Source organism: Toxorhynchites rutilus, chromosome 2 (genome assembly GCF_029784135.1).
Source record: "Toxorhynchites rutilus septentrionalis strain SRP chromosome 2, ASM2978413v1, whole genome shotgun sequence".
Classification (NCBI taxonomy): Eukaryota; Metazoa; Arthropoda; class Insecta; order Diptera; family Culicidae; genus Toxorhynchites; species Toxorhynchites rutilus.
The window spans coordinates 205,714,302-205,734,640 of NC_073745.1; the positions used below are offsets into that span (position 1 = coordinate 205,714,302).

Consider the following 20,339-nt stretch of genomic DNA (forward strand, 5'->3'; position numbering starts at 1 on the left):
ATTCTCCGTAGGTTCATCAAAATCTCGCATCAACTTCAGCAGCCACAGTAATTCTTGGCAGCATTCCGCCAGTGAACCGTACTCTGCTTCGGTTGAGGATAGTGCTATACACGGTTGCTTCCTTGCGCACCACGATATGAGTCCACCACCAAGACGAAACAGGTATCCAGAATTAGACTTCCTATCAGTGACGTTTCCGACCCAGTCGGCATCAGCAAAGCCCTCCAAACCTTCAACTGGTCCTCCTAATTCAAGCTGCAGACCATTAGTTGTTTTCAGGTAACGTAATGCTCTCTTAGCTTCAGTCCAATCTGCAACCGTCGGGTTACTGACGCGGCGCCCAAGTATTGAAGCGGTGATACCAATATCGAGACGCGTATTGACGGATAAATAAAGCAGACCGCCAACAAGACTCTGATACTTGTCGTTAGTCGGTAGTCTTTCAACCTCATTCTTCTGCTGAATGTATCCCGGATCCATTGGAATGCGCGATCCTTTGGCATCCTCCAATCCGTATCTTGCAGTCATTCGGTCGATGTAAGACTTCTGGTTTAATCCAAAACCTCTCTGGGATCTGACAACTTGAATCCCCAGAAATTGCTTTACATCTCCCAAGGCTGTTAACATAAACTTTTTGGTCAACGAATCCAAAATTTCTTTGTACTCCTCTTGGGTAGATGTGCTAATCAGCATGTCGTCCACGTACACCAATATAAATGAATTCAGCTTATTGCGACAGCGGAAATAAAGGCATGGGTCAGCTTCCGATGACCATCTGTTGAAGTATTTTGTACAGCTTGCGATTCCACATACGGGCCGACTGCTTTAGCCCATACAAGCTTTTGCGAAGCAAACAAACCTCATCACCTGTCTTATCAACACCTGGTGGTACTTTCATGAATACGGTCTCCTCCAAATCACCGTTCAGATAAGCTGTTTTGATGTCCACATGCTTTACACGCATATTTCGACGACCTGCAATGGTCAACAATGTGCGTAGCGTAACCTGCTTCGCAACCGGCGCAAAAAATTCGTCGTAATCCAGTCCAAATCGCTGTGTAAACCCTTGGGCAACCAACCGCGCTTTGTACCTGGTAACACGTCCTAGTTCATCCAGCTTTTTCTTATATATATCCACCGGCATCCTACAGCTTTCTTTCCCGGTGGTAATTTGACAAGTTTCCAAGTTTCGTTGTCATGTAACGATTTCAATTCATCGTTCATAGCAGCTATCCATTTCTCACGTTCTTCGCCCGTTGTAGCTTCCTTGTAACTGCGTGGTTCCTCAGAGTTAAGGCAGACTAATTTACCGCAAGCCTCCAAATGCTTCGGTGGAACACCCTTAGTTACTCTCGTTGAACGTCGCAGTGCTGCGCTGGTTTGCTCCTTCTCAACTTCACCGAGCTCCTCCTGTTCCGTATCACCATCGCACTCCGCCGTATATTCGTCGTCGTTATAACCAAAAAAATCTTCTTTTTCTTCATCCGACACAAAACCTGGCGCTTCAACATTGCCAGATATACATGAAAGTGGTGGTAGCTCTAGAACCGTGTCATTCCCAAGCGAATTTCCACTGTCTGATCGCTTTGCTTCTCTCGAAAGAAGGAATTTAGCATCACGACTGAACACTATTTTGTTGGTACTCATATCTATAAATCGCCACGCCTTATGTGCGACTATGCGATGAATACCCTACAAAAGTCATCTTCACCGCCTTAGATTCGAGTTTTGTTCGCTTCTCCTTAGGTACGAACACGTATGCTTCCGTCCCGAAAACTTGCAACATTTCGAAATTAGGTTTTCTGTCATACCGTTAGCCTAATTGGTTTGGTAGGTAATATATTCTGAAAGAAATTTGCCGTACTGACAGCCTCCGCCCCGTACCAATAGTGCATTCTTGAATCGATGATCATGCAGCGAGCCATTTCAACGAGTGAACGAGCGTCAAAAAATATCGATGACCGCCCGGAGTGACTGTGTTCATAGGACCACACAAGTTACTGTGCACCAGGTCGAGTACACCTTTCGATTTAATTTCCGCCTTCTTAGGAAACGGAGAGCGAGTCATTTTTCCTTGCAAACTCGCTTCACAGATAATATTGTGAGAACAATGAGCTACTTTAATTCCAGTTACCAAATTCTTACTCTCAAGGGTTTGAATAGCCTGTACATCCCTGTGTCCCAACTTTCGATGCCACCCGTGAACACAAGATTTTCCACAGCTCTGCTCTGATTACGCATTCGCTCGTTCCACCATACGCAAATGATAGAGGCCTTTGCTCTTAAGTGCAACTGCAGCAATCCGATCTCCGGTTCATATCGTGCATCCCTTTTCACCGAATGTGACAGTCGCTCCCTTCTGCACGAGCTTGCTCACTGACACAAGATTTATATCAATGTCCGGTACATACAAAACGTCACTCAATGTTATTTTCTTTATTGTTGTGTCCTGACCGTAACACTGCAATTCACAATTTCCAATACCCTTCACTTCAGCGTTTTTCCCGTTAGCTACCGTAACTGACTTCGGAGTATCCGCGCGCGGTTTATCCATCGATTGAAAATAGTCACGATTAGCGCACATATGCGAACTCGCGCCCGAATCGATTATCCACTCGCTTACCGAACAGTCACTTACGCGAAACGCGAAACTTTCTTCTTCCGGTTTAACACCTTTTGCTTTCGCTATTATACGATCAGATTCACCAGAACCACGCGCGTTTTCTTCTTGATTCTGTTTCCCAAGAAGTTTACAGAATCGCTCCTTATGTTCCACCTTTTTACAATGATGATACACTATGTTCTTCTTTGTTCCTTCAGTTTTCAAAACAACTGCATCAGTTGGTGTCAATTGCTTTCGCTTGAGAACTTCGTTGATTATTTTCCCTTGACCATGTTCAGCGTCAAGTCCTCTTCCGATCGATTTTCTAGTGTCGTTGTGAGAGCATCGAACGAGCTAGGCAGGCTTCGGAAAACGAGCACTACTTGCACATCATTGTCCAACTTGGTTCCTGCATTTGCAAGCTTCTCGAATAAATCCTCGAACTCCTGCAGGTGCTCCACGATATCATCCTTCCGTGGTACTGAAGGTCACAAATTCGCTTGAGAAGTTGTACCTTCGAAGTCAGCGTCTTCTTTTCGTGTTGCCTTTTGAAGTTGTCCCATACGGCCTTTGCGGTGTTAGTGTTCCGTATATGGCCATGTTGACCCCGTGTCATCAACAATCCGATAGTCGCACGTGCTTTCTGATCTCCTTCATCCCAAGCTTCCAACTCGGCTGCGTTTGTTCCGTTATGCTCCGGCTTCGCTCCCGTTGAAACGAATTTCCACAAACCTTCTCTGACCAGTAAAAATTCTACTTCGAGCTTCCACGAGTCATAGTTTTCATTGTTCAGCTTAACAATGCCGCTTCTCTCCATTTTCGCTAATAATTTTCCGATAAACTCACGTTAAACATCGAAAGTGAAAAGTCTAAACTTTTTCAGCATGTACTAACGAGCACGGTAAAACAACATGGCTAACACCGGCCCATAACCTATTGGAGTGTATAGCGCAGCGAAATAAAACGACAGATTAGGTAGAGAAAACGAATATAACTGATTTTATTCAGAGAGGAGAAAACAAAAGAGTATCGATAATAATACGTGATGTAAAAGTCTCCACGACAGGGTTGCCATCCCATCAAGGTTGTGTCGGCGACTGAAGGAGATCTTGCACTTCTTACTTCTTACTTACATGTTCAACATGTTAATATGAATGTCGTTATCGCCACACCATGTCAGCACAGTGTTTATATTTTCTTGCAAGGCGACATGATCCAGGGGCGAGATGATTCTGCGATAAAATTTCAGATCGTCGGCAAAAGAAAGTTTAGATAAAGAGAGCAGTGAAGACAGGTCATTGACAAAGCGTTTGCAGATCAGAGGGCCAAGGACGCTACCCTGAGCTACGCCAGACGTGATACTGAATGGTTTAGAATTTGTAAAGTTAATCACCACGTATGAGGAACGATCCGACAAGTATGGCCATAGTCACTACATAAACCAATCGGTTAAGCCCATGTGTTTCATTGTGTTGATGACAATGATATGCGGAATAGTCTCGAATGCTTTCTAAAAATCAATGTACTACGAGTCTACATGACGCCTGAGTTCTATTTCACGAGACAGAGCGGTGACGTTACACATTAGGTTATTTTTGGTACTCCGATGTTTGATGAAGTCATGCTGGCTCTCGGAGATGATTGGAAATGACATCATGTACAATATCTTGCGCACTAGCTTTTCGAAACCCTTGCTCAACCAGTTCAGTATTAATGTTCCACGATAATTGCTGACATAAATACTTCCGTTTCCGGATTTATAGATTGGAAAAATACAGGTACGGTGGGTGGAAGGTGGAAGAGCAGTTCTTGAAAAGTAAGAGAGGTATTCAATCTGCACTCGATGCGTTCTTGGTATCAAGCTCCTCAAGACCTTTGTTCACATCTTCAGAGGGGAATTGAAGAACTTGAAATGTGATGTCATACGATGGAATGTGAGCAAAGCAGTTGTGATCTCAACGGATGACACTTTGCTGAACACACTTTTTCATTATGCCTGATGATAAAACTGGATTTTTTAATTGATAGCAACTCAAAAATTTAAACATTTAAACATAAACAAAATTCAAGTTACATTGTACAAACCATAAGCGCATTGAACAAAACAGTTACCTCGAAAATATAAAACTTGTGCTCTTTGCAGTTTTCGCGAAGCTTTTTGTTTACATCCGCAGACTATTTTGAAAAAATAAATAAACCTCAATTGGAAGCTTCACTAGTATAGTTTATTGGCTAAATACTTTTTGATAGTTCGAATTATCACCCCGTTTGGTTTCCATTCATTTGAAAATTTCTTATTAATCAAGCTAGGTCTAGGAATAAAAAAAGTATTTGGCTACACGCAGGTTAAACTAGTTCAAGTCTATGTCATGGCCTCAGTGCTGTTAATTTTATCCTACAAATGCCTAATTACAAATATCTTCAAGTTAAGCCTCATCCTTGTTGACGCCCTTCGGGAGGGTAATATCAAACACAATCGGTTGATTGTTGGGCAAATAGTTAATGTCACAGGTCGAGGCGTTGATGAAAATGATCTTACCGTCCGAAGTGATCCCGTATCCTTCGTGCACATGGCCGAACACGTGATAGCGTGGCTTGACCCTTTGCTGCACAGTGCTGAGCAGCTCCACGCATCCCGCCCTTACCCCAGAACAGCACAAATCACCGTGACCGACGGGTGGTGTGTGAGTTATCAAAATGTCCAGATTTTCGGGAATCATGTCCCACTTGTCTAGACACTCTCTTCCACGTTTAACATTGAATGCCCACTTGCAAAACTCCGGTTGCCAAGGAGTTCCATAGATTTTCAACCCGTACAGCTCAATACTTTCATCCTGCAGATACACACAGTTGCTCAGGTACTGTCGAATGTTTTGTGTTTTGACCGCCTCCGCTAGACATTCCTTCGAATTTCCCAGAGTTGGGATCTCATCCAAAATCGTTGTGCCGGTCTTTTTACAACATGCGTTCGCATTCTGGAACGGATGAGTGAACGTATGGTCGAAGCTCAGCTCGTGGTTTCCGGCGATGACCAGCTTATGCTTGTGGGGAAGTTTTTCTGCACAATAACACCGAATGAATAATTCGAAACGAAATGAGAGCATTGCATACATTACCTAACCAGCTGTTGAAATCAATCACTTCGTTCAATTTGCCGCATCGTGTGAAATCCCCCGCATGAATGAATATATCCCCATCCGGGATATCGAATTTGATATGGTGCGTGAGAGAATGGGTATCGGACATGCATACTACACGAACTTTGTTGCTGGGAATATCCGTGTTGGGCGGTTTGGTGTTGATTTTAATTACGCGCTGTGATTTTGAAATTCCTTTCCACGCCAACGTTGGATCATCTGTTTGAGGGTGTATGTCGACCTTCATAGCCGGTAGTAAACCTCTCGACGGCAGAATCGCCCTTGGAGTCCTTCTTGTTATAAATGATTTCCCAATTCGCGTGCAGCTTACAAAAATCCTTGCTTTGGAAACCTTTTACCTTTGTTATGACGCATATCGATCCACCAATGTTGAGCTCATCGCCGAAATGTCATTGAAAATGCGCCCGCTAAGAAAATCGTAAATATTCAGCACCCTGTTCAATATTTGTTCATGTTTTGGCGATCAGCTGATTGATAAGATATCTTGATTGCTTGATTACGCTGAAAGTACTAAATGATACCATACATTTTGAAATTGCAATCATTTACTTGGGTTTTATGAACGAATAGGCACTAAAACCGGCGACATTCACGGCGCCGTTTAACTGAAATTCATTCATGCGTCGTAATGTAAATAATGATCAGCTGTTCCATTTCAGTAAACATTTTCCCCTCCAATATGACAGTTTACGGTGAACGTCAAAATAATAACTTTGACAAGTTGCGTATGTGTCATTTGAACAGGGAGTGAATGTTTTGATAAAAATAATGTTGCCATCTATTTTAATAGTCAGTGGTAGATGTTTCTTTAATGAAAATCAGTTTTAATCATGATAATCTAAAACATTTCATTATTCGAGTAATTGCATATTTCGATCCATGTGCAAAATTTGTGGTGTATCGAAACGAACTACTTTTTCGAATGATGTAAACTTATTTCAATGGCATTCCTAATACTATCAAACTAATAAATTTTTCATAGAATGTTGAAAAGGATTCATCTGTTAGGCTAGGCGCAAATTGAGAAGCGTATAGCGCTCGTAAGCGAACGCGAGACTAACAACACGACTCATACGTGCCACAAACGTAGCGTGGTGGAGCGCATATTGAGTCGCAGTTTGGTGTAAATAACATGCCACTCGCATACAATGACTGATTAACACATAGTTGCGCGATATATTTATTTACTAACACAATCATCCGACCAGTACAGCCATACAGTGTCAAACCCACGGCGCTATATGATTGTTCACCAACACAACAACCACAACCGGCATGACCAGCACGAGAAACTGTGGTTCAGCCACAGCGTCGCGCGAGTCGTGTCTCACGAGCGCTCCACCATCTCGCGTCATCTGGCCAATTTGCGCTGTTCTATCTGTTTCCATTAGCCACAAAAACAGGCGCTATATCGCGCCAAGTTACTCGCGCTATATGCGCCTCAATTTACGGCTTGCCTTACAGTTGACTATTTGGGGACATAGCGTGCATCCCTTGTGAAGATCAAAATTAGTTAAGGCAGTATTCTAGTCCGGAAATTTGAAACAAATCAAATTTTTTTTCTTCATATTTCTAAAGTTTAGAGTTCAAAAATATAGTTATAGTTATTTTAGTGTTGCGGTATCTAATCTAGTACGACTATAACAATTAACTTCAAATGCGTTTTTCTTGAAACTCGTTTTTTCCTAACTGACGTACTCGATATATCAAGTTCTACTGAACGGATTTATGTGGATACAATCTGTATGCATCTCTCTATCGCATGAACCAATAAAAAATCCAAATGATCGGGAAACGGTCAAAAATACGTTTTACAAAAAACATGGTTTTTGCTTGTCCAAGGTTCATGCGATAGCGGCATATTTACTGATTCAGTATCTGTTGGATTTTTATGTTTCAGATAACCAGAAGGGCTGAAACTGTGAACGCTATGGCACAACTTTTCATTGAACCCTTCAGCTTATAAATATTTTAATTATGAATAATTTTTTTCCGTTTAATTTTTGTTTTGTTATTAAAAGATAGACAAATAAATAATGGCATAGTGGATAGTAAAAAAAATCTTTGTTTTATTTTTCCTGAGTTCGCAAAAACGTCCGAAATTCGTGCTTCTACACTAGAATACCCCTTTAAAACGATCGGTATGAAATAGAAATTCAGACTGTGAAAGTAGGCCAGTTCAGAGATTAAAGTTCAATTCAGTTACACATATTACGCTGGGGCCTTCGGAATCGGTTGCCTGTTTGGGATCATAGATTTTTAGTGATAGAATTTTTTTCGACGGAAAGTGATAAGTTCAACACTAAAAAATATTGAAAACAACAGACGGAAAATGTTCCTAAAAACAATAATGAATTAAATTAATTTTGTATAAGGCTGGAAATAACGTTAATGTAATGTGTTAATTTTGAATAAGGCTGGAAATAACGTTAATGTGAATGCGTTGAATTTCCATTCAATCGTTTGATGGAGGATCATCGATGCAAAGGTCCTAAGTTTGAATCTTGACCACTTTTTTTTAAGAGTTCATCAGAAACTGAACAAGTTTTATCTAGTAGCTGTGAAAGACTCTAACAAGCGCTTGTCAAGGTGCCAAAAAATAAATTCTATTTATAGAAATGTTTGGTAGAAGAAAATAAAATAACTATATTGGCTATAGCTTAATAATTCCTAAAGGATTTGATGACAATTAGTTCAGGCATTATTAAGCATAGAGCTGAATAAAACCATCATAATAATGTCACACCAATGGGGAATTGTTAGTTGGGTTGTTTAATAAAATGTGAATAATTCCCCTCACTTGAATCGATCAAGCTTGATTACATTACTTAATTACTTAAATTTTAGTACATTACATTATTTAAAAAGATATATATCTCTTCAAGCACAAACACTCCTTCTAGTTATTAACCCACCTGTTCTCGCGTGCAAAATCATAACTCGGTCGGTGTCATAGACCGAAACTAGAACTTCTCTGTTATATAACTATTGTGTATTTATCAGGCTTTATTGGTATTAATTTAAAGAATGGGGCATAACTGAATGAAAAAACTCAAGAAAATATGTTTTCTTCGTGTTCATTCAGTTTTAATAGTCATCTCATTCAGTCTCCTCAAAACAGAGTAATTTTTGATACTCAAACACAAACAACGAAATTCGACTTTTTTTATTGTTATTAATTGAAAGTAAACAACTGAATATAATTCATGAAAGTGAAAGTAGCTGTAAAATAACATAAAAACGTATTAATCGTATGTAGTTTCATTGGTGTAAGAATCAGAGCATACCGTAACTGCATACACGGAACAAACATATTTTTTTACATTTCATGTGGTTATAGCGTGTTTCCGGGTCTTTTTTTTGAAGAGAAGTTAGTTACGAGATGATAAAGGTTCTGGAATATTAAGTTTGCTTATTTCGAATATTTTTTTGCCACTGTGTTCTTGGTAAACTAAGAATTAATACATTTTTCTTTTATTAGTTTATAGTTTACAGTTTTCCAAGTGCAATTGTTTCACAAGTGTGTATATGTGTGACCATTGTATTTAGCGAATAACTATACGAACATCACGAACATCACGAACGTATTATATGTTCGAACGAACACGATCACGAACGAACCTCAATACGAAAGTCAAACATTTTGCTTTTGCATGAATGAATCTTACGACAAATATATCGACGAATAATGGGCCTGATTACGAACGTCACTTCACGTTGAAAACGAAAATTCCGTTTTCACCGGGAAGTGACGTTCTTGATCAGCCCCAATATATGGATTCGTTCAATCCGGTGACAAAAAGAACTAAAATCAAATAAGAATAGTCCGGTAATGATCTTATGCATTATATTCGATAAAAATTCCACGCCACTAACATTAATTCATACATTTCATTGAACAATATTCTAAAATAGGAAAACTTGTCCAAAAAAGTTACTCCTATTCTCGCGTCTGTGTCACAGACCGAAGGTGGTAAAAAGTGACACACGTCCCCTTCGTAAAAACACATGCGATACGCTAAACAGTGACGAACGACAAATGACGAAGCTAGAGAGGATCACAAAGTCGTATTGTTGATGTTTTCTGAGAAATGAATGAATTATTTATTTCTCGGTCTGTGCGACCTATGCACGAGTATACAAGTGTTAAGAACATTACAATTAGTACGTAAGCGTCACTGAGGTTCTGCATACCTGTTGATTTGTCGAATTTAGAAAATAAGAGCTATCTTATGTCACTCGTGATGCGGAATGAGAAGGAGTATTATTTTAAATCTGGATTACTGAAAAATAGCTCCAGACATTCGCGTTGACGACAATGAGTTTTGTATTTGTAAAGTGAAAATGGTAGTGTATCAGGTGGATAAGTACATTTTCAAACAAAAATCAATCTTCCGTATCGAACATTTGTGTTTGTAATAGTGAAACGCATTTTCTGTAAGCGGTAGAATAATATTGAATGTAAGATTGAGTCTGATAATGTTTTTTTGCTATAATGATGAGGTTTTCGAAGACGATCTAGGAAACGCGGGGAAATAATGAGGAAAATGTAACAAATAATAAGGGAGAGGACTGCATGTTTTGTGCATCCAATTAATATTAAGTAATAGTTTTCATTCAAATTTAGACAATTTAAAACTGCCGTCGGGTAAATCTGGATACAAAATATCGAGCAATTTGTATATTTTTAAGACATGTCGATTATATCCAACATGATCGGACAAATCCAATTAAATAATAATTTCAGTACCGTATGAATGGCAGCACTGGCAGTGTAGCTGTATAACGGGAGTGAAAATAAAGTTTTGATATCGATCGTTGAGTGTCTGAAAAACTAGGAATATTTGTGTAATACGGGCTCGGTCAGCGTAGATTCGATACGGAACGGTACCATAAGGAGCGACGATGCAGCGTTCCGCTGGAGAAGAATCTGAAAATGGAGACAATTTAGAGGAAATTCCGTCGGATACAAACCCCACAGTTGCGAGTGCTCTCACCAGTAGCAGTGGTAAGTGTCTACGCATTTTTCGATTGATTGTTGTCTCCGTTATTCGAAGGAATCGAAACTTTTCATGTGAAAATGTTCTTTATATGCCATCCAACGGATTGGATGGAAACGATTTGGTATCGGTGAATGAGATTCGGAAAGTATCCCTGCATCAAAAAATATTAGTTAACTGCTGCTAAGTTTGTTATTATTGAGCTTTTTGAGCTGATCGAGAATCTAGGCCAATACTCGTTGGTTAACAAGTCGTTATTGATACTATTGGTACTATTGTACAAATTTGTTGTACTCTTAAGTATTGTATCTAGCGCTGTTGACAAAAAATGTCAAATCAAAACAAATATTTGTGTTTCACAAAACCCATGTCCGCAATAAAAAACACATTCAGAAGATGATTCTGAATCTAGACAGATCAAAAGTTGACGATGAAGTATCTAATGGAAGTCGCAAAAAAGTATATTCATAAAATAAATTGAACAACTTGAGGTTTGACTTAATATCATGATGGAATAACAATGAAATAAAAAGCTTTACAAAAATCAATAACTAATTTCTCTTAAAGAAATGCTGCTGGCCAAATGTGTCCGGAAATCACAATCATGAAGCTGTATTCGTAAGTATCCGAATTTCAAATCACGGTACAAAGAAGAAATTTACAAACTTTTGAACGAATATAACATGATTTTGTGGAATTCTGTGATTCATAACTTACATGAACGCTTTTTAGCTCTATAGGAACGGTAATTTTTCATGCTATGATATGTCAATATTTTTTAGTAGATGAAGTTATCGCCGTAAGCGCTCAAGTGTCCGGATTTCGATGCAATACGATATTATCCACCATTGCAAAATCATGTCCATCTTGATAGAAGACGAACTCACCTGTTCTAATGATATTCTCAAAGGGCTGTGGATAACAATTTATCCCGTGCAAGATTACTCCGTCTACTGGAAGCTCTAAAAGTAATTCTTCCCATATTGTTTTTAAAATACATGAAGTAAATTTGTGATTTTCGCATTAATATAGCGCAATAATCATGCAGGATAACCACAATAAGCAAACTTTCACACTAAGCTTGTACCTGGTTGATTGTTCTATTTTGGTTTTATTTTATTTATACTACTGAATATATTGAACAATCTCACAATATCAGCTATCGTGCCATATGCTCACCAGACTGATCTAGACTGTAGCCACTCTAGATAGATGAATGACGCAGTTGTGTATATTGTGATATCAAACATTCATCACCCGATGTAAGCTGGATATGAACAATTGCCACCGGCAATCTTTGTTTTGTCTTCTTGTTCACATGACCACGTGCAATAACAGCAAAGGTGAGAAATCTCGCGGAAGTCAGCTAAATGGTGGTGGGGACAGTAATATACCGTAGTTTGTAGCTTTGCCTGTCAAATATGAGCCATTCAGTGTCAACAGTATTTGTCAGTTATTTGGCATAACGCAGTGCGAGTGCGAATTGCTACGAATGGATTTTCACGCTACATTCTCTTACTACATGAGTAGAAATGTATGTTAGTTTATTGTAATGTAATGACATCTTTTCGTGGGATTTAGAATTTCCTTCATGCGTGGGATTCGTACTAAACGAAGCTTATGTTTTTGTTTATCGCACTACTCATGTTACACATCCCATGCATTTACCGGTAAGTTTAATTTCTTTGGTACCGTAACTCCACCATATTCTGCGCAGTTAAGACTTTTCAAAGTTTAAACCATCCAGTATCCAAAAAATATGCACCATATCACAGTACAAATTACACTGGAGTCGCTTTTTACGCGGGGGATATGTTCCGCGTAAACAAAAACCGCGTAAACTCCAAAATTCGCGTTTAAAAACCGCACAAATTCCAAAATCCGCGTAAAAATAAACCGGGTAGTTTTCCAAATCCATGTAATAATCTAACAAACAGAGAATTATTAGTTTAAAATGCAACCCATATTGATTTAAAAAAAAAAAAATTTTAACATGCAACAACAATTGATTTACTGATTTTTTTGCAGGCTATAATTATGATATCTGTATGTCCTTTTATTTCTCAGCTACTAATCAGTGATACAATACAAACTTATCTGGTGAAAAGTCACATCAATTAGCATATTGAATTTTTACGCGGTCGATACGTGCCGCGTAAATTTCGAATTCCGCGTGAAAAAAACCGCGTAAATTCCGAAATCAGCGTATAAAACCGCGCAAATTCCGAAATCCGCGTAAAAATAAACCGCGTAAATTACAAAAACCGCGTAAAATAAATCCGCGTATAAAAAATGGGTGGGTTATATCTATGATATAACCGCAAGGTTGACGTGGGACTATCTTAGCTTAGTAACCATTTGTATGTATTGATTGCAGTTTGCATGTATTTGCAATGGCGATTTCCCCAGACACCTTGGTTTAGAAGTCTTTATAGGTAATCAGATTTCAGTCGGAACAAAAATACTCCCGACCTGCATGAATTTGCAATACCAATTTCCCTGGACACCTTGTTTCTGAAGCCTGTGTTGGGGAAACATATTTTAGTCGGAACAAATTGCCCTCGACTTGCATGTATTAGCAATGCCAATTTTCCCTCGCTCCATGGATTTGAAGTCTGTGGTAGGGAAACACATTTCAGTCGGAACAAAAATGCCCCCGAATTGCATGTATTTGCAATGCTAACTTTCCCACGCTCCTTGGACTTGAAGTCTGCGTTAGGGAAACGCATTTCGGTGGGAACAAAAGCTGCCCCTACTTTCATGTATTTGCAATGTCGATTTCGCCAATGCTGCTTGGTTTTGAAGTCTGTGTTAGGGAACATATTTCGGAGAGAACAAAAGTCCCCCTACTTTCATGTAATTTCAATTCCGATTTCCCCAACGCTGCTTGGTTTTGAAGTCTGTGTTGGGGAAACCGTAAATCGGGCCAATCAAAACGAGGCAGTTAGGGCGTTTAGATAACGCTTAACATTTTACAGTTATTCAATTATTTATCTAGATCTGAGAAATATTCCCTATCAATTGATGCAAACATCTTTCCGATCCAGTAGAAAATGTTCGAGTTATAAGCATTCGAAATCTTGCATTTTTTCCTGCATGTTCAGTGTTTATGTTTTCATTTTACCCCCCATATATTCCGGTTAGACGTAGTCCCACGTCAAAAACGCGTAAAAAGCGACTTCAGTGTATTGCGGTCCACAAACTATATCATTAGTGGTAACATTAAAAATTAAAACCGCAAACAATTTTACAGAAAACTTAAAACTAATTTTTGAAAGCCTATGATGTGTGCCTTTTGAACCACTAGGGGAAAAGGGGGGAATTTGGACCACCTAAGCATATCGCCTAATAGTTCCAAACCAATACGGTCTAAATAAAAAATGTCACATTGTATACTGAGCTACACTTGTTTTCTCTCAATAAATAATGTTGAATCATTATATAAAGCTTCAATCTACCAAATATATCATAAAATAGATATTTTTGGACATTAAAATTTGATGCGGGGTGATTTGGACCGTCTGTGGGGTGATTTGGTCCAGTGTGTGTTTCATCGAAAAAAAACACTTATGTTTATGTAAAGTATTTTGGGATAATGTTACAATCAGTAACAATGTTTTGGGATCGATGCTAGGTGTCTTGGCCAGATTCCAGACCAGAAAAGTTGGATTGACACCATCTCGGATTCTGCATGAATCTTTTCACTGTTGGTCGAGCATTTTCAAACACTTATGATGCTTGGTCAAAGAAAATCCGTTCTCGATGGCCTCCGTTGCTATTTCAAGCTCCTCCTTCTTCCAACGAGGTCTGTCCATCATCTTCTTGTAATTCAGCGGCATCTGGAATCAATTAGACCAAAGAAAATTCTCAAACCTGTAGGACGAACTCACCCCACAGAAACGTGTCCATGTTACCCCACACAACACGCAAAAATTAAAATGCAATTAATTTCATTTACTATTATCAAACTAACAGTTCCGCTACATCAAATTGTTCGTCTTCTGTAGGCGAACAGAACTTTACTGCACAATACACGAGAAATTTGTTTAATCAGCGGGAAAAACCTTAAAACCACAATCGGAAAACTCACATTTTTTCACGCTCAAACTACTTGATGTATTTATGCTACCGTTTCCCTCTACTTGTGAAGTTTTACCAAAGTTTTTTTACTTTAGGTACATACGATTCAACAATAGAAGGAAATGACATTATAGAAAATCCAAGTTGAGCCGTAATTTTTGAGATAAAGGGGTGGTCCAAATCACCCCATATGACCAAATCACCCCGTTTTACCCTACACTTTTTTGCGTCTTCATGTATATATCACACAAAATTAAACGATGTTATTGTAAAATTGAGAAATTTCCTACAAGAATCATAAATTGGAGATATTTTATAGCTAGATTGGCTTGTTGTCAGTTAAATACACTGAAGTCACTTTTTACGCGGCTTTTTTACGCGGTTTTTGGAATCTACGCGGTTTATTTTCACGCGGATTTCGGAATTTACGCGTTTTTTTACGCAGATTTCAGAATTTACGCGGTTTTTTTACGTAACACGTATCAACCACCAACAAATTCAATGTGCTTATTGGTTTGACTTTTCACGAAATAACTTGGTATTGTATCACTGATTAGTAGCTGATAAATAAAAAAAGATACAGATATCATGATAACAGCATACAAAAAAATAAGTTAATCAATTGTTAGAACATGGGTTGCATTTTTGATTAATAATTCACTGTTTGTTAGATTTTTATTTTGATTTTGAAATTTACCCGGTTTATTTTTACGCGGATTTTGGAATTTACGCGGATTTCGGAATTTACGCGGATTTTGGAATTTACGCGGATTTTGGAATTTACGCGTTTTTCTTTTACGCGGTTTTTGTTTACGCGGTACTTTTGTGAAGCTACTATACCTGATTTTTTGCTTTTTGGGCTGTTGAACATTTTTTTTATTTATTTATTATCTTCGACATAAAAATCGTACAGATATTTTTCCTACTAAGTCTAAGCCTAAACACATTTTTAGATACACCGAAGTCAAACAAATCAGACACTTCGTTGAACTTGCTACAGCAGACGTCCAGTGGATTGTTCATACCATAGGTGGTGCGATGATTCGACCGGCGAACATTAATGATTAATTAAATTAATTATAGTTACGTTTCAAAACATACGAATGAACTTTGTTCTATGATTCGTTAACAATAGATGAACGTAGATTCCAGAATATAGAGAATAATCCGGCTTCCGGTTTGCTGACAATAGATTAAATGACAAAAAATATGATGTGGGTATTGGATGCAAGGGTCTTACTAGCGGAAGTTGTATATCGTATTCCGATGCTATTTTGAAATCGAAGATGGTGACTTCCTGTTCGTTTTAAACGGCTCTAAAAGACCGGAAAGGGCATGAAATCCCACAATACGATCGGGACTGATAGTGTTAGTATGTATCTATGAGTGCACGAAGAAGAATGAAAAAATTAAATATAATTTTATAGTGATCAAATAGAACTTAAACGAGAGGGAAGAGTAGAGTAGGAAGAACTTATCCTTAGAGCGTCAGGGAGATAATGTTAGAGCACATACGAATGCTCCCGTGGCTGAGTGGTTAGCGTCAAACCTTATTAGCCGGAGGTTCGGGTTCGATTCCCGTTCTGGTCAGGGGAATTTTTCGTCAAAGAAATTTCCTCCGACTTGCACTGTGATCACGCGTATTCTAGAGCTTGCCACTCAGAATGCATTCAAGGCGTGTTATTTGGCATAGAAATCTCAACTAAGTACTAATAAAAATGACGCAAGTAATACTACGTTGAGACGGCGAAGTTCCTCTAGGAACGTTAGTGCCATTTAAGAAGAAGACATACGAATGCACACGCAAACGTCAAAGTCAACTTAAACGAAATTATCAAAAGTACCTGATAGCAAAATCAAATGTGTTCCACCGGTAGTGAGTGCTGCCGGATGAGTCAGGTTTGTGCAAACCATCGATCACAGGCGCAAAAGTGAACATGTTAAATAGTTTTTTCAACTAGCAATTATCGTACCTCGGGTGCACCTCATTGATTACGATATCACCACTGCGTAAAGCTATGTTAAATAATTACGATGTAAAAATTGGGGGTCGGTTCAGGACCGCACCGACCTTTTCCAAATAACGGCATGCCGTGTAATACGGGTAACAGGTAGATTCAATTTGTATAGCTTATTATGATAAACATACCATAAGCAATTAAAATTGCGTTGTTTCGTAATGTTTCGCAATCTAAAAGTCAGCATTGTGACAACTTTCGTTTTACACTACTGAAAACTCAGTAGGAAGCACCGTTCCTAAAATACAAAGGGGGGCATTTTAGTTGAGCTACATTGAAGAATTCTTCAAACCAACCAAAGTTTAGTCAATTGTATCTTGGAACATCTCCCTCAAATGGGTTCTCCCTTCTAATGGTTCGCTGAAAATATGCCATGGACGTCTTTAAACGTTTCGTATCAATCGAAAGCCCGGCCACGGATGCCGCGGTTACCCACTATACCAGCGATACTGAACTTTTTTTCGAGTGGGGCCACAAATACGTGTTAGTCATGGTGATGAGGGTCGTGCACCGAGTCAGGGCCCCGAACGATTCGCGAGGCAATAAAACCAGTATTTGAACAGATTTCTTAATTATCTCTCAGAATTAACATGTACTGTTAATGGTTCGCTATCTAGAGCGATACTGAAACGTTGAACTTAGTATTCAAGCAGATACTGAACATATACTTGACTCTTAGCAAAATTACATTTCCAACACTCCCAAAAAGAACACTCAGAACGTGAGTGTGGTGTGATGGCGGCATCGACCCCAACAGCTACGGTACAAATTTTCACCTTTAGTTTTCAATCGAGGAACACAGCTCTCACTGCTAAACTCGGCCTTGTTTATACTCAATAAATTGAGTACGGGTGGAGCTTAAATTGCAATATTCTCTCACACACATTGTCCATAGAACGAACGCTGCATTCGCTTTGGCATCATTACTGAAAGACGTAGTCCAACATAAAAAAAGGGCAATGATTTATTTTGTTTCCGTTATTGTTCTACATATTTCAAGGTATTATCCCCGTTTCTTGTGATCATAAGATCCATGAAAGGGAATTTTCCATCCAACTCTTTTTCAACCCTGAATTTAGCTCGATTACTATGTCGAGAATTCAACAGAGTCAGAGTCCGCGGCAGATAGCGCTCTTTTACAGTAGCAAAACTGTCAACCACATAGCGCCACCAAACACGGGGGGAAGGTTTACTTTTTGGAGGTCTACTTCGAAATCACTCATGAAAATTTTAACTAGAAGTGGAGAAAGTTTGCTGCCTATGCTTAGTCCAAACGTTTTTTATATAACTTTCCTCTGAACATGAATAATAAAAAATAATAATAAAATAAAGAAACACCAGATAAGTCAACCAGAAAAGCCCGCCGGGACATCCGCAGGTTGAGTATAGCTACACTAGACGATGTTTTCTTTCTCTTCTTGCATCAAAACTGAGTGCTTTCCATGGAGTTTCATGTGACTGCTCAATTTCAGTTGTGCACGGCGAGTACTTTCCGAGATTCCTTGATATTTTGATGCTTGGCGTTTCGAAACACCTTTTCTTGTCATCTCCATGGCCAGAACAAACGATAACAACGCATATTTTTCCTTCCCGGAGTCATCCATCCTGCGCAGAGTGAAGACCATGAACAAAATACGAGGGGTTCTATCCAAGACACGACCGCTTAGGACGCAGGACCACGCTTTTTTTTTGTTTTTGAAATTTGTTGGTTTATAATTTCGGATAATATTTGCGGATACCTCGTAATATCATAAATAAATCTTCAGTAAAAAGTTCCGGAGACCCTGAAAAGTTTTAATGGCTTGCGTGGTTTTGTAGAATCATTTCTAAAAGCAACGATTCTTTCTTGCCTTTGCAGGAACAATACACTAATTGGTCATATGTCGCAATTTGTTTCTTTATATCAATGCACGCATTGCACTGAGTATTTAACGAGAGGCATCTTCCGTGCATCGCCATTTAACAAGCATCAAACACTCGTCTAACAGATGCACACAGTTGCAGAGATAAAAATGAAACATCGAAACACGCTTCATGTGAAATATTTGCTAGCGTTCACAGCTCGAGGGGAAACGAACAGAATAAGCGACCTTTTTTGTTTCGGGCACAGAATGATTCTGAGAATTTTCCTCAGAGGACATGTAATATATATACGCTAGCGACAGTTTACTCACTATGCAAGGGTGGAGTTTACTTCCCAAATATTCTCTGTTCAAACTTTGACTAGCCAGTTCATGAAGAAAGTGGCCACGGAAGAACTTGGAGAAAACACAAAACACTTAGTGCACAGAGCAAAAAAGTAAAACGACTGTTTCGGTCGGTGGTCCAGAACTAACTCCTCTTTATTTCTCCTTTATCTCGTACAATCTTTGTTAGGGAACTCATGAGAGCAATCTGATGATAACGCATAATCTCGTTTTAAGCTCGTTTCATACTGAACATTCTCTTTTCGCTATCCCCCTTCGTAGTATCTATTCTAGTGGCTGCATAAGTTGCCCGATATTGACAGCTCTGTTCGGGAAAGCACACAAATGGACAGAACAAATGTATGGAGAAATAGGAATGCTTTCAATTTTCATAAATTTAAACCATATACAGACTATGGGATTTTAATGTATAGTATATAAAACAAATCTTAGAAAATTTCCGATTCAATTGGTATGCAAATCGTTAAAATCCATTCGCAGCAAAAAAAAGTTATTAACGTTAACTTTATTTCATCAAAACGTGACCTGTTTTCTGATTTGGCACCCTTAATGTAAGACGTAGTCCTACGTCAAAACATTAAGAGCGTAATTCTGCGCGTTATAAATCTTATTTTACTGAAAGTTCATTTATTTCAATCACTTCAAATAAGTCACATTGAGATATAAAATACTTAAAGCACTTAAACCGATTTCGGTTTATTGCGGATCTGCAATGCTTTTTTCGTTCAATTTTTAAATTTTAAAACCTGTTGATACATGGTTAGGTTGCCTTCAATATTTCAGTCGTATTTTTTTCCATGTTCGATGTTTGACATTGTTTGCCACTATCGATATCTGAAGAGTGGCAAACAAAATAGTGTTTGTGCAAATTTCAAACAAAACTTTATCTGTCAAAAGGTGTCAAATATTTCACCTCCGGACAAACAGTGTACAAACAGGAACAAAAATTTGACATTGACATGATTTGTTTTTATTTTTTTTTCTGTACAACTCACATTTTATCGGTGAATTATCGGTAAGAACAATCTAAGTATTCAACCGTATTAATACGCACAATCAAGTCAAAAGGTATTTAGTCTAAAAAACTAGGGGAGAGTTATATCTGTGGTATAACCGCAAGGTACGTTGGTTGGTTTAGTGAAAATTTGTTCCAAGTTGCATCCTTATCATTTCCAATAGACAAAATATCTGTTGCTTGCAATTAGTCTAAAGGGTGTGTCACATCAAATTGCATCACGGAAAAAACGCTGTAGAAATTTAATTTTTAGGAATTA

The 20,339-nt window shown here is 38.6% G+C and overlaps 2 protein-coding genes and 1 pseudogene across 5 annotated transcripts in view; 1 reads left to right on the forward strand and 2 right to left on the reverse strand.

The window, feature by feature from the left end:
* Positions 1-4,701: 4,701 nt before the first annotated feature.
* LOC129767873 (UPF0046 protein C25E10.12) lies at positions 4,702-6,340 on the reverse strand. Its single transcript, XM_055769123.1, has 2 exons — positions 5,719-6,340; positions 4,702-5,660 (listed from the first exon to the last, which is right to left on the reverse strand). The coding sequence occupies exons 1-2, from the start codon at positions 5,984-5,986 to the stop codon at positions 5,029-5,031; spliced, it is 900 nt and encodes a 299-aa protein (XP_055625098.1). The 5' UTR covers positions 5,987-6,340; the 3' UTR covers positions 4,702-5,028.
* Positions 6,341-10,516: 4,176 nt separating this feature from the next.
* Positions 10,517-20,339, forward strand: part of LOC129767870 (protein furry) — a 248,238-nt gene continuing 238,415 nt past the window's right edge. For all 4 annotated transcript variants that reach the window (XM_055769115.1, XM_055769116.1, XM_055769117.1 and 1 more), the window contains exon 1: positions 10,517-10,768. In XM_055769115.1, the coding sequence (XP_055625090.1) occupies positions 10,666-10,768 (103 nt within the window). In that variant the 5' untranslated portion in view covers positions 10,517-10,665. The remainder of the gene's footprint in view (positions 10,769-20,339) is intronic.
* On the reverse strand, positions 16,682-16,858 carry LOC129772121 (U4 spliceosomal RNA; annotated as a pseudogene).